Raw genomic sequence first — 12,035 nt, 5'->3', positions numbered from 1 at the left:
ACATTGTTTCGTTCTGCTGTGCATGGGGTCACTATGAGTCGGTTCCAACTCGATGGCAACCGACAACAACAACAACAACAACAACAACAACAACAACAACATGCAGGAGACAGAGGGCTGACACTACAGGAGCATCAGGGGAGCAGGAGGCAGAGCAGTGGGCTTCCAGACCCCCGGGAGAGTAAAACTGAGTGTCTCGGCATGAGGCTCACTTGTGGAGTGGGGTGTTTCCAGGTACTTAATCCAGGGATCTATGTTTGCCAACCCGCGGAGCTAGAGCTGAGCACCTTCAGGCTGAGGCTTACTTAAAGGGAGTGAGGTGTTTGTGGGTGTTCATCAGCAGTGCTAACAGAACTTTGTTACACTGCCTGAGCAGGACAAATGCCCAGGGGCCACACGTCTGAGAAGCCAAGGACTAGACCAAGGCAGGCCTATGGGCACAGCTGAAAAGAGGCGTTCCTGACTGAAGAACTGTATCCTGAGCATTTCTGACCCTGAACTGTAAGCTGTTCACGTCCCTGATTTGTTGTTGTTGTTAAGTGCTGTCGAGTTGCTTCCGACCCATAACAACCCTGCATAGGGTTTTCAAGGAGTGACTGGTGAGCTTGAACCGCCAACCTTGCAATTTAAATGGCTTTGCAGTCTGGTGCATTAACCCACAACGCCACACCAGGACTCCTGATAAACGCCCCCTAATGGTGAGTCTGGTCTGGGAGTCCTGCTCTGTGGCCACAACAATGAACTGGAAGCCAGCAGAGAAGCGGAGAATGCCGTGGGCAGGGTGGTTGGTGTCAGAATTAGTAAAGGTTGGAGGGTGGGGGTACATTTGCTCTCTACCTCATAGGAATTGGCCTTGGGCTGTTGAAGTTGAAGCTCCTAAAAGCACTTGACCTCAAGGTTGGTTTGAACTGCAAGATTGGTGGTTCAAACTCACCAGTCGCTCCTCAGAAACACTACACAGGGTCTCTGTGAGTCGGAATCCACTCCACAGCACTCAATGACAACAACAACAACAACGGCAACCGCTTGTGAAGTCAGTGGGGGTCAGACATGGCCGTATGCCATTCTTACAACTGGAAAACATTTTGTTACGTATATTTGTACCAGAAAAGGAAATATAAAACTGCCAAGGAAATGGCAGAGCTGGCCAAAGTACAGGTACTCGGACCACAAGTCCCCAGCTATCTGTCCTGCTGTTCTGTGACAGTGTAAATGTCATAGATTCCTTAGAGGCAGGAAACCTTTTCATTCTCCCAGAGGCCCACCTCAGGCTGTGGTGGAGGCAGGGGAGGTGGGGAACTGCCCCACCCACATCCCTCCTCATTCTCTCTCTCTCTCTCCTGCAACTGGGCTGGGTGGGAGACACTTTTGTAGGGGTCTAGTCTGGACCGGCCGGGGATGGGGCGGGGTGCTGGAGTCTTACTGAAAGAGGTGGAGGCAAGCCAGGCCCCGCTCGGAGATGCGGGGACAACCAGCCAGCGTGAGTTCCTGCAGCGAGTCAGCCAGCGGGTAGAGGTGGCTGAGACACCAGTCGTCCACATGGGGGCAGCGTTGCAGAGACAGGGATTGCAGCTCCTTCAGGGGCACTGCCGGGAGCAAGGAGGGCTGGCATTAAAGAGAGACCCACCCGGCCCACTCCACCCCATCACACCCCACTCACAGAGGTTGTCCAGGCCATTGTAGTTGAGGGGACAGCCACTGGCATCCACCGCCTCCACAGGTACCTTTCGGAACTTTTGGAAGTCAAGAGAGAAGCGGCCACGCCCATCTGGCCTGATCCACTCTTGGCCCCGAAACCTGGAGGAGCAGGGCTGTCGGGTCAGTAGGGATGCAGAGTGGGAGGCACCCTCCACCCTGGGGCACTTACTGAAAGAGCCCTGGGTGCTAAACACATAAAAGCCCAGCAGTTTCAACCCACTGGGAGAAAGAAGAGGCTGCTCCCATCAAGATTTACAATCTTGGAAACCTGACGGGCCAGTTCTACTCTGCCCTCTGGGGTCACTGTTGGAATCCACTTGATGGCAGTGGGTCTTCCTAGGTAGCAGGCCCTGTATTAAGGGCTTTTACGTACATGTATATATGTATTGTATGTACTTGGATATACTGGATCCCTGTGACAATCCCAAGAAAGAGGGAATGTTTCATCAGTTTATGTAATAAGAGGCTGAGGGGTGCAAAAGTTACTGATAACAATGAGAAGACAGAAAAGACCTAGAAAAGCCCTTGGAGATGAGCAGTAAATAAGAGGCTTGTTCAGACAGGGGCACCATTTCCAAGGACGTACTCAAAGCAAGGGTACAAATCGGGCTGCGAACCGCAAGGTCAGCAGTCCAAAACTACCAGCTGTTTCGCAGGAGAAAGATGAGGCTTTCTGCTCCCGTAAAGATTTACAGCCTCGGAAACCCTGTACAGGGTCGCTATGAGTTGGAACCAACTCCACGGCACATAACAACAACAACTCAAAGCAAATGAGAATTTTAACCCAACAAAAATGAGACAGATGAAGTCAAGGTGAATTCTGCTTTTCAGAAAAGAAGGAAAAAGAAGGGACACAAAGAAAGCAGGAAGAGAAGAAACAGAAAGGGGATAAAGGAGTAAGTAAAGATGAGCCAGGCCTCGTCACAAGTGTTCAGATGATGAAATCCTGGTCCACCTTTACCACCAACGTGGCAGGTTAGAGACAATCACCATTCCACTTTACAGATGACAAAACTGAGGCTCATGTATGGTGAGCCCACAGGCCACACGGCCTGCCGGCGGCAGAGCCCAGCACCTTGCTGCAGAGTCTGGCTCACAGAGAGATACTCTGCCACCTGCCCCACCCTCATGCCAACACCTGCGTTGTCATACTTGACGGCGCCACCCAGCTTCAGGAGGAAAACAGCACTTGCGACGTATGGGCCGTATCGGTTCTCCATGTAGCTGGAAGACCTGCCGAGAAACCCACAGGTGAGGGCGAAGTCTGGGAACAGCACACCTGGCACCCCATCCCAACAGAGGCACAGGGGCCAGAGCACCAGGCCTGAACCCACCTGACAGGTCAAGTCAGGCCATACACTTACTGAGGTCTATGGAATCTTGATACGGCGTTACAGGATAATGCACTGGACTGCAAGGTCAGTTTGAGCCACAAGGTCGGCGGTTCAAACCTACCAGCTGCTCCTTGGAAACCCTAGACAGGGTCACTATGCGTCGGAACCACAACAACAACATTAAGTGCTGGGTCATGGGAGGCACAGTGGTGACTGTGACATAGGACAGACCCCACCCTGTGGAGGTGACAATTTACAGGAAAGCAGATAGCAAACCAGGAAACAGCCTCAAGTTACAGAGCATGTCAATTTCATCTTGAAAATAAATAAACCAGAGGAAAGACTGGGAGTGTCTACTGGGCAGCAAGCAGGGAGAGAAGAGGCTGACTGAGACTTGGTGCCAACAAACGTGTCTTGAATGAAATGGCAAATATTTTATTAGCTATATATTTATCCAAGGAGCGCTGGCAGCATAGTGGTTACGAGTCAGGCTGCTAACCTCAAGGTCAGTAGTTTAAAACTACCAGCTGTTCCGTGGGAAAAAAATGAGGCTTTCTGCTCCCATAAAGATTTACAGCCTCGGAAACGCTGTACAGAGTCACTATGAGTCGGAACTGACTCCACGGCACACAGCCACCACCCACCACCATGTATTTACCCCAGTCAAAAAGATGCAGAAATGAAACACCTCGTGGGGGGTGACATGTGAGCAGAGACACATGAGTAGTGAGAGGGAATGCCAAGGTCAAGGTCTGCCAGCTGGTGATGGGTAGAGTGGGGGCGGTGTGCTCCCTAGTAGGAGAAGGTTGTAAAGTCGGTTAAGGGCCAGGTTTTAGGCTTTGGAGTTTGGTTTTCATTCTAGTTTCAACCATCTGAAGGTATTAGGCAACACTACCTGATTTCCCTTAGGTGGTAATGTTATTTGCTCTATGCTGAGTCCTTTGGCTACTTTCTGGACTATAATAGATAGACTTGTTGTTGTTAAGTGCTGTCGAGTCAGTTCTGACTCACAGGGACCCTGTATAGGGTTTCTGAGGAACAGCTGGTGAGTTTGAACCATTGACCTTGCAGTCCAGTGCATCATCTCACAGCACCACACCAGGACTCCAATAGATAGACAAGAAATCAAGGGGCTCAGACCAGACCAGAGAAAGTGCAGGTGGTGGGAGGTGGTCAGATGGGCGAGATCTGGCAGCTGATTGATGGACTGGATGTGGGGGGGGGAGGGGCAGAGAAACAAAGAGGAATCAAAGATGACTTAGAATTTGTCCAATCAGCGGGGTGGGTTGTGGTCCTGTTCACCAAAGTGGAGAAGGCTTGGGCTGAGATTTTAAGGAGAAATCCAGGGCTTGGTGTGAACCAGGTTAAGTTTGAGATATTGAGTGGGTGATTGCCTACACGGAGTCTCTGGGAGAGGACTGGCGGGGAGTGTCTAACTGGAGATAAACGCTGTAGGTGGCTCCTGGGGGCCATTCACGCAGTGGGAGGGGTCTGGGCTGATGGGTCTGGACAAACTCAAGCAGGCCAGGGGCTCTTACCGATTTTCCTTGTGTACCTTCATCATCTGCTTTTGGAACAAGTACTCCCTCAGAAATTGCACATCGTAAAAGTAGTCAGTCAGGAAGTGGACCAGCATCTTCTTCTTCTTAGGACTGCCCTCAGGGGCCACCGTCCTGCTCAAACCACCGATGCCCCTGGCACCCCTGCTCCATACAGGAGCCACCAGGCACAGGGACTGAGAAAAGGGAGAGGTGGGACTGAGACTGCAGCTTCCCATGAAAGACACACCTGGGTCTTCAGTTCTTGCTCTATGAATACCTGACTTTTGCGAAATTCTTCAGAAATTCCAGATTCTGCTTTTGAGATTGCCAAATTTTCTCCATGTTTTTTTTCCCAAGTCCTCCCTCTTAAGTCAGTCCTATATTCCCTGCTTGGTCTAATTAAAACTTTCCTGGTTTTCACAAACTCTTCCCTTAATTTCCCCTAAACTCTTACTTTTATCTCAACACCTTGATTATCTGATTTCTTCATTTCCCACAAATTCTCCCTTTAATTTTATCTAGTTCTTCCTGAGGTTTCATAAATGACCCATTTCTTTCCTCCAAAGTAATCTTAATTTTTCTCCAAATTACCCTTAATTTATCTTTTAAGGCCCCAAACTAACTGTTCCCTTACTTCCTCTCAAAGGTCTCTTCTTATCCCTAATTCTCTTTTTATTTTAACCAAATTCTCCGTTTTCCCCAATTTCTCCCCATTAATTTTGTCTAAACCCTTATTTTCCTTCAAAGTGTCTCTTAAACTCTCAACTTCTCTCTTTAATGTTTCATAAAATTAATTCTTTGGCTTTGTTCAATTCTTCCTTTTCTCTTTTTAAAATCTCTTCATGAACATTACAACTGTCTCCTTAATTTCCCCCAGGTCCTTCCCTTGAAGCTATCAAATTCACCTCTTTGTTCCTGCCCAATTTACACCCCTTATTATGTCTTTGCAAACCGATTCCAAGGCACATAACAACAACAACAATCATGTCTTTGCAAGGAGCTCTTGGTATCGGGCTGCGAACCTCAAGGTCAGCAGTTTGAAACTACCAGCTGTTCTGTGAGAGAAAGATGAGGCTTTCTGCTCCTGTAAAGATTTACAGCCTTGGAAACCCTGTACAGGGTCACCATGAGTCGGAACTGACTCCATAGCACATAACAACAACAACATCATCCCTTTAGCCACCCAGAAAATTCCTAATGCTTTCATAAATTTTGCCCCAATTTGTGGTCTCCTGCCCTTGGCAAATCAGATAATCTTGGCCATTTCCTGCTCTCCACTCCTTCTTAAGCACTAGAACTCTTTAAGCATAGAAAAGCTAAACCAATGGGAATAGAAAATTTCAAAGGGCAGACTGAGAAGACAAAGTAAAGTATTATAAAGAAATGTGAAAAGACCAGGAGTTAGAAATCCAAAAGAGAAGAACACACTCAATGTTTCTCAAGCTGAAAGAGCTGAAGAACAAATACATGCCTCAAGTTGCAATATATTGAATGATGTAGGAAAAATGAAAATAAGATGGAAGAAATACACAAGAGTACCTGTACCAAAAAGAACTGGTTGATGCTGATGTCAGCTGGATCTTGACTGAAACAGAGAATACCAAAAAGATGTTCACTTGTGCTGTACTGACTATGCAAAGGCGTTCGGCTGTATGGATCACAACAAACTATGGATAACATTGCAAAGAATGGAAATTCTAGAACATTTAGTTGTGGTCAGAAGAAGCCTGAACTTACAGAAAGTATCCCCTTGTTGTCTTTCAAACAGAACAAGGGGATACTTTGTGGTTTAAAATCAGAAAACGTGTGTGTAAGGGTTGTATCCTTTCATCATACTTATTCAATCTGTATGCTGAGCAGAGCTAATCAAAGAAGCTGGACAATATGAAGAGCTTGGCATCAGGACTGGAGGAAGACTAATTACAACCTTCCATATTTCTTGCTTGCTGAAAGCACAGAGGACTTGAAGCACTTACTGATAAAGATTAAACAATATAGCCTTCAGTATGTATTACAATTCAATCTAAAGGAAAAAAATGGCCACAACTGGACCAGTGAACAAGCACAATAAATAATGAAAAGATTGAATCTGTTGAGGATTTCAGTTTACTTGGATCCAAAATCAATAATCATGGAAGTAGCAGTCAAGAAATCAAATGACATATTGCACTGGGCAAATCTGCTGCAAAAAACCTCTTTAAAGTGTCAAAGAGCAAAGATGTCACTTTAAGGACTAAGGCGTGCCTGACCCAAGCCATGGTATTTCCAATTGCTTCATATGCATGTGAAAGTCGGACAATGAATAAGGAAGACTGCAGAAGAATTGATGTATCTGAGTTATGGCTTTGGTGAAGAATATTTAAAGAACCATGGACTTCCAGAAGAACAAACAAATCTGTTTTGGAAGACTTACAGCCAGAATGCTCCTTAGGAGAGTGGATGGCGACTTGGGACATGCAGTCAGGAGGGTTTAGTGCCTGGTGGTTGGCAGTCGTGTACCGTTGAGTCGGTTCCGACTCATAGTGACCCTGTACAGGGCTTCCGAGGCTGTAACTCTTAATGGGAGCAGAAAACCCCATCTTTCTCCCGCAGAATGGTCGGTGGATTCTAGCAGCCCAATGTGTAAACCACTAGTCACTGGAGAAGGACATTTTTTGTTGTCATGTGCTGTGGAGTCGGTTCCGACTCATAGCAACCCTGTACAGGGCTTCCGAGTCTTTAAGGGAGCAGAAAGCCTCATCTTTCTCCCCGCAGAACAGCTGGTAGTTTCGAACTGTTGACCTTGAGGTTCACAGCCCGATTCGTAACCACTACGTTACCGTAGCTCCTTGGAGAAGGACAGTATACTTGGTAAAGTATAAAGAAGACAGCCCCCACCCCCACCCCCCAAAAAAAGGCAGATTAACACAGTGGGCTCAAACAACAATTGTGAGGATGGTCCACAGTCATGGAGAGTTTCTTTCTGTTGTGCATAGGGGTTCGCTCTGAGTAGAAACCTACTCGCCGGCACCTAACATAACCACGTCTTGATCCCAATCTCGTCCACCCATTGGCTCACTGTAGTCATACTCCTACCGCTGATTGGCTGGGCGCATTATTTTCGCTGCTAAGTCCCTGCCCCCCTCTCAATTACTAAAGCTCCTTCACCGTTAGTGTCCCTGGTTTTTCCCTGTCCAATACACTGACTACACTCCCAGCGCGAGGTTTAGCGGGAGAGTCCTGCTTCTTCACGGCTCCTTGCGCCCCTTGGGTGCTAACAGTTCTGGAGGCGGAGAGGGCAGAAAGAAATTCAGTTTTGAAAGTCCTAGGAGCTCCGTTCACCTACCATTCTGGGCGCCGCCATCTTGCTAGGGTCACGAACCGGAAGGGACCGATCTTATTTTCCGATCCCGTTCATCTCGGTTAGTAATTGTTGTGAAGTGCAGTGTAGTCGGTTCTGACTCATAGCCACCCTGTATAGGGTTTCAGAGGAGCGGCTAGTTGGTTTGAACTGCCGACCATGTAGTTAGCAGTCCACTGCTGACCTTACAGCGCCACACTAAGAGTCCCTTTTAGTAATAGGCGTTTCCCCAGTGGCTCTTTTTCCCACCCCTCCTCTTAAAGACACAGGGATGGAAGTCTGAGTTCACCCCACAGGACGCCCTTGAAGAACGATCTGATGATGTTTCTGAAAACCCAGCCATTGAAAACCCTTTGGAGCACAGTTCCACTTAACACACACATGAGGTCCCCAACAGTAGGGATCAAGGTCAGTCTGCAACTTTTTTTTTTTTTAAAGGTGCAGATTTATGGGGCTTCAAAAAGTTCGTGGAGAAATGAAATGGAAAAAATAATGGAAGTATTCCACGAACTTTTTGAAATCGTTTATTTTGACACTTACGGTGTAGGGACTGCTCCAAGAGCCCTTTCCACGAGCCTTCCCCTGAAGAGGGTGGCCAGTCCTTCTTGTAGTGTACCTTCCTTCCCTCCTACTGAGGTGACACTTGTATTGAGAGGTGTTAGGCTTCAGTTAGAAGTTCAAAACTAGATTTTAGCATGAAGTCTTGTGGATAGAATCATTCATTCATTCATTCCACAAATATTTACTAAGCTTTACTGCGCTCCCTGGTGGCGCTCTAGGATAAGCACTGGAATGCTAGTTAACGTTTTTTTCCCTGGCCCCTCTCGCTTTGGGAAGGGGCGGGTAGGGGGCGATAACCACCCCCACCACCAAGAATTAGTCACACCAAGTCGCCGCTTCTTAGTCACTGACAATAAGCATTCACTTAGACTCTCTTTATTGCCAAGCAAAAATACGCGTCAGAGAGAGAGAAGGGGTCTTTCTCCGCCGGCAAGTGGAGCCGACCTGGAAACAGGAAGCATAGATTAGTTAACGTCAAAGCGAAACTACACTTCAAAGAGAGAAATGGGTCTGTCTCTGCGAGTTTTGGGGTTGGGGGTGCCCTGGTTTATAAAGGTATGGAGTCTCTCCTTCCCACGATGGGCTAATACATATTAATTAGAAGGATTGTTGTGATGAATATTCATGATTTTTTAGTAGAGGGGCGCAGGCTTCTTGGAAATGGCGTGCCTTCTGCATTTGTCAGCTCTAGGTGCTATCTTCTTTTTGTGGATCATCTGCCTGTGACCAGCTACTTCTATCAGAGTTTCAGGTTCTGAGATCCCTATCTCTATCCCCAGGCTAGTCTCAGTGTTATCTTGTTGGACTAGAGATGTCTTCCCCCACTTTCAGGGGAAGCCAGGGGAAGAGGGGCCCAGGGCCTCTGACATGCTAACTGAATGGTGGTGGTTGTTGAGTGCCATCGAGTTGATTCCGACCCATAGCAACCCTGTATTGGGTTTCCAAGGAGTGGCTGGTGAGCTTGAACCGCTGGCCTTGCGGTTCAAACCAATTTTGCAGTCCGGCACATTAACCCACAGTGCCACACCAGGACTCCTTGAATGTTAGGTGGTTCCAACCAGAGTCTTTCTGCTCTTGTAATGATTTACAGTCTTGGAAACCCTATGTTGTTAAGGTCCATTTAGTTGATTCCCACTCATAGCGACCCTGTATAGGGTTTTCAAGGAACGGGTGGTAAGTTTGAACCGGCCACCTTGCGATCCAGTGTTTTATAATACAGCGCCACAGGGGAATCAACTCTGTGGCAATGGGTTTGGTTTGGACTCTTTTTTTTAACCACTTGGCAGACACAGTTCTGTGTACTGAGGTTACTATGGGAAACAGATCCAGCCCTTCTCTGTCAGGTGGGAAGAGGCTTGATCAGAAACAAATGAATTATTCAAGATAATTTCAGCTAGTGCTTGGTAAGAAGGGGGGGTGGTGGAGCAAATCATAGGAAGTGATTGGAGCCTGGAGCCATCAGAAAAGAGGACATTTAAGGGGAAGTGAATGAATGATAAGGAAGCTGTCATTCAGAGATGTAGGAAGAGACTATTCAGGGCAAAGGTAAAAGCTAGCATAGAGGACCTGTGGTGGGAGTGACCCAGGACAGGGATGGAAACCAGACATCAACAGATACTAAGCACCCATGAAGGGTCAGGCCGGGGCGGGTGCTGGGAAGAGGCAGGGAGGGGTTGAGGTTGGACCCTGGTGAGCAAAGAATGAACTTTGGGATGCCTCTGTCAGCCCTTTTGGCCCCGCCTGACTGCCCTTCACTCCCTCCACCTCCTCAGGGGACTGGGTCACTCTGGACCTTGCTACTTCCTGCTCCCTGACGCCTCTGCTCAGAGGAATGGAACAGTGGAATCAGCTGAGGCAGGCTGGGCTGTTGCCCGAGGGGCTGGGCCCACCCCCTCGGGCTCTAAGTGGGTTCTTTCCTATGGGGAAACCTGACCAGACCCTCATGTTCCCAGAGACAGACTCTGGAGGTGCCAGGGAGACACTGCTGTCTATCTGGGAGGAGCTGGTAAGTTGTGGGGATGAGGGTGGGGGGTGGGGGGAGCAGCTGGAGAAAGAGACAGACAGACAGACTGGAAATAGCGCCAATGACAGAGATCAAAAGTCAGGAATGGAGAGAAATAGAGGCTAAGACATGCAGAAACAGATCCAAGGAGAGACTGGAAGAGAGGGAGAGAGAGAGCAGGAACAAAGGAAGAAAGACTAAAATGTGAGAGATGGGGGATCTAGGATAGAGGAATGGAGAAACAGACAGAGACAGAAAAGATAACAGAGACAGACAGGGTCAGAGGTAAATAATAAGGGAGGGAGGCATTAAAAGAGAATGGGCTTTTCCCATAAACTTTTTGAAGTCCCTTATATAAGAGAAACAAAGAGATGAAGACTCAGAGACAGAGAAAAAGGTGGAGACGGTGAGAGATGCTGAAATGGAGAGACAGGCAGGCATCAAGAGTGTCAGGAGCAGACTGTGAGATCCCGCTAAGATGCAGAGGATCCCACCCCAGAGCTTTGGGTCAGGTCTTGGGGGCACCTACTCCCTCCCAATTAGCACCCTGACCTTTGCCATCAGCTGTGGAATTCCCATGACTACTCCCCTTCCCACTGTCAGGGGAACCTCCGCCGAATGGATGTCCAGCTGCTGGACCAGCTGTGTAGCCTGGCGTTGGAGATGGGGATACTGCAGGAAGAACTGGCTGCCATCCTGGAAGAAGAGGAGGAGGAGAGTTGTGAGGAAGAGGAAGAGGATGAAGAGACCCAGAGGGAGCAGGAGGAAGAAGATCTGGGGGCTCCCTGGCTGGCCACACACCTCCCTGACTTTGAGATGACAATCTGAAGTTCTTCTACTAGTTTGCTTGCAATGAGGTGACATTCATGCAAAGAGCGAGGGTGGGATTTTCAAGTCAAATAAAGATTTGGAATCAACACCTGTTCCTTTAGCAAGTGCTTTCTCAGCAGAGCATTAGGCGTTGGTCTGAGCGGTGATGGTTGGTTTGTAGGTGATGTGGAAAGCTTGACCAAGAAGTTGCAGCTGTGTCTGCACATGAGCCGTGAGTGCGTTATGGGTGACGCACAGAGCTTTGCAGCTGAGAAGCCTGTGTTTGCCTGGAAGATGTGGGTCTTTGCAAATAATCATAGAGATTCTTGCAAATGAGGTTTTAGATCAACACTGTCCAGTATGGTAGCCATATTCGATAGTGAATCTTTGAAATGTGGCTAGTGCAAATTGAGATGTGTTGTAACTACGTAGATGTCAATTTCAGAGACTGAAGATTCCCAATTAAGTAATTCCACACCGGGACTCTGACAGCAGCGAGGAAGACGCTGAACCTGGCAGGGTTTGGTTCTGTTGTACATGGATTGCTCTGAGTTGTCACCAACTCAACATCACTTAACAACAATAACAACAGCAACATATGTTAGGATAATAATAAGAATGTACATCTCTTTCTTTCTCTATGTGTTATTGTTAAGTATCATTGAGACGGTTCTGACTTTTAGTGACCTTGTATAGGGTTTTCAAGGGGTGGCTGGTAGGCTTGAAGTGGTTAGCAGTCCAGTGCTTAT

General features: G+C 47.8%; 2 protein-coding genes across 2 annotated transcripts in view; one reads left to right on the top strand and one right to left on the bottom strand.

The window, feature by feature from the left end:
• Nucleotides 1–7,916, bottom strand: part of ATP5SL (ATP5S-like) — a 10,061-nt gene extending 2,145 nt beyond the window's left edge. The window contains 5 exon segments of the mRNA XM_006878211.1: nt 1,424–1,586; nt 1,661–1,797; nt 2,851–2,931; nt 4,571–4,767; nt 7,899–7,916. Coding sequence (XP_006878273.1) covers nt 1,424–1,586; nt 1,661–1,797; nt 2,851–2,931; nt 4,571–4,767; nt 7,899–7,916 — 596 coding nt within the window.
• Nucleotides 7,917–10,305: 2,389 nt separating this feature from the next.
• LOC102814265 (chromosome unknown open reading frame, human C19orf69) lies at nt 10,306–11,304 on the top strand. Its single transcript, XM_006871514.1, has 2 exons — nt 10,306–10,479; nt 11,080–11,304. The coding sequence occupies exons 1-2, from the start codon at nt 10,306–10,308 to the stop codon at nt 11,302–11,304; spliced, it is 399 nt and encodes a 132-aa protein (XP_006871576.1).
• Nucleotides 11,305–12,035: the final 731 nt, after the last annotated feature.

The sequence above is a fragment of the Chrysochloris asiatica genome, unplaced genomic scaffold (assembly GCF_000296735.1).
Source record: "Chrysochloris asiatica unplaced genomic scaffold, ChrAsi1.0 scaffold00168, whole genome shotgun sequence".
NCBI lineage: Eukaryota > Metazoa > Chordata > Mammalia > Afrosoricida > Chrysochloridae > Chrysochloris > Chrysochloris asiatica.
This window is presented reverse-complemented; position numbering and strand designations above follow the sequence as displayed.

Coding starts and splice junctions, on each gene's coding strand:
- LOC102814265 (XM_006871514.1), top strand. CDS start 10,306: ATGGAACAGTGGAATCAGCTGAGGCAGGCTGGGCTGTTGCCCGAGGGG. Junction 10,480..11,079: donor TGTCTATCTGGGAGGAGCTG/GTAAGTTGTGGG, acceptor TCCCACTGTCAG/GGGAACCTCCGCCGAATGGA.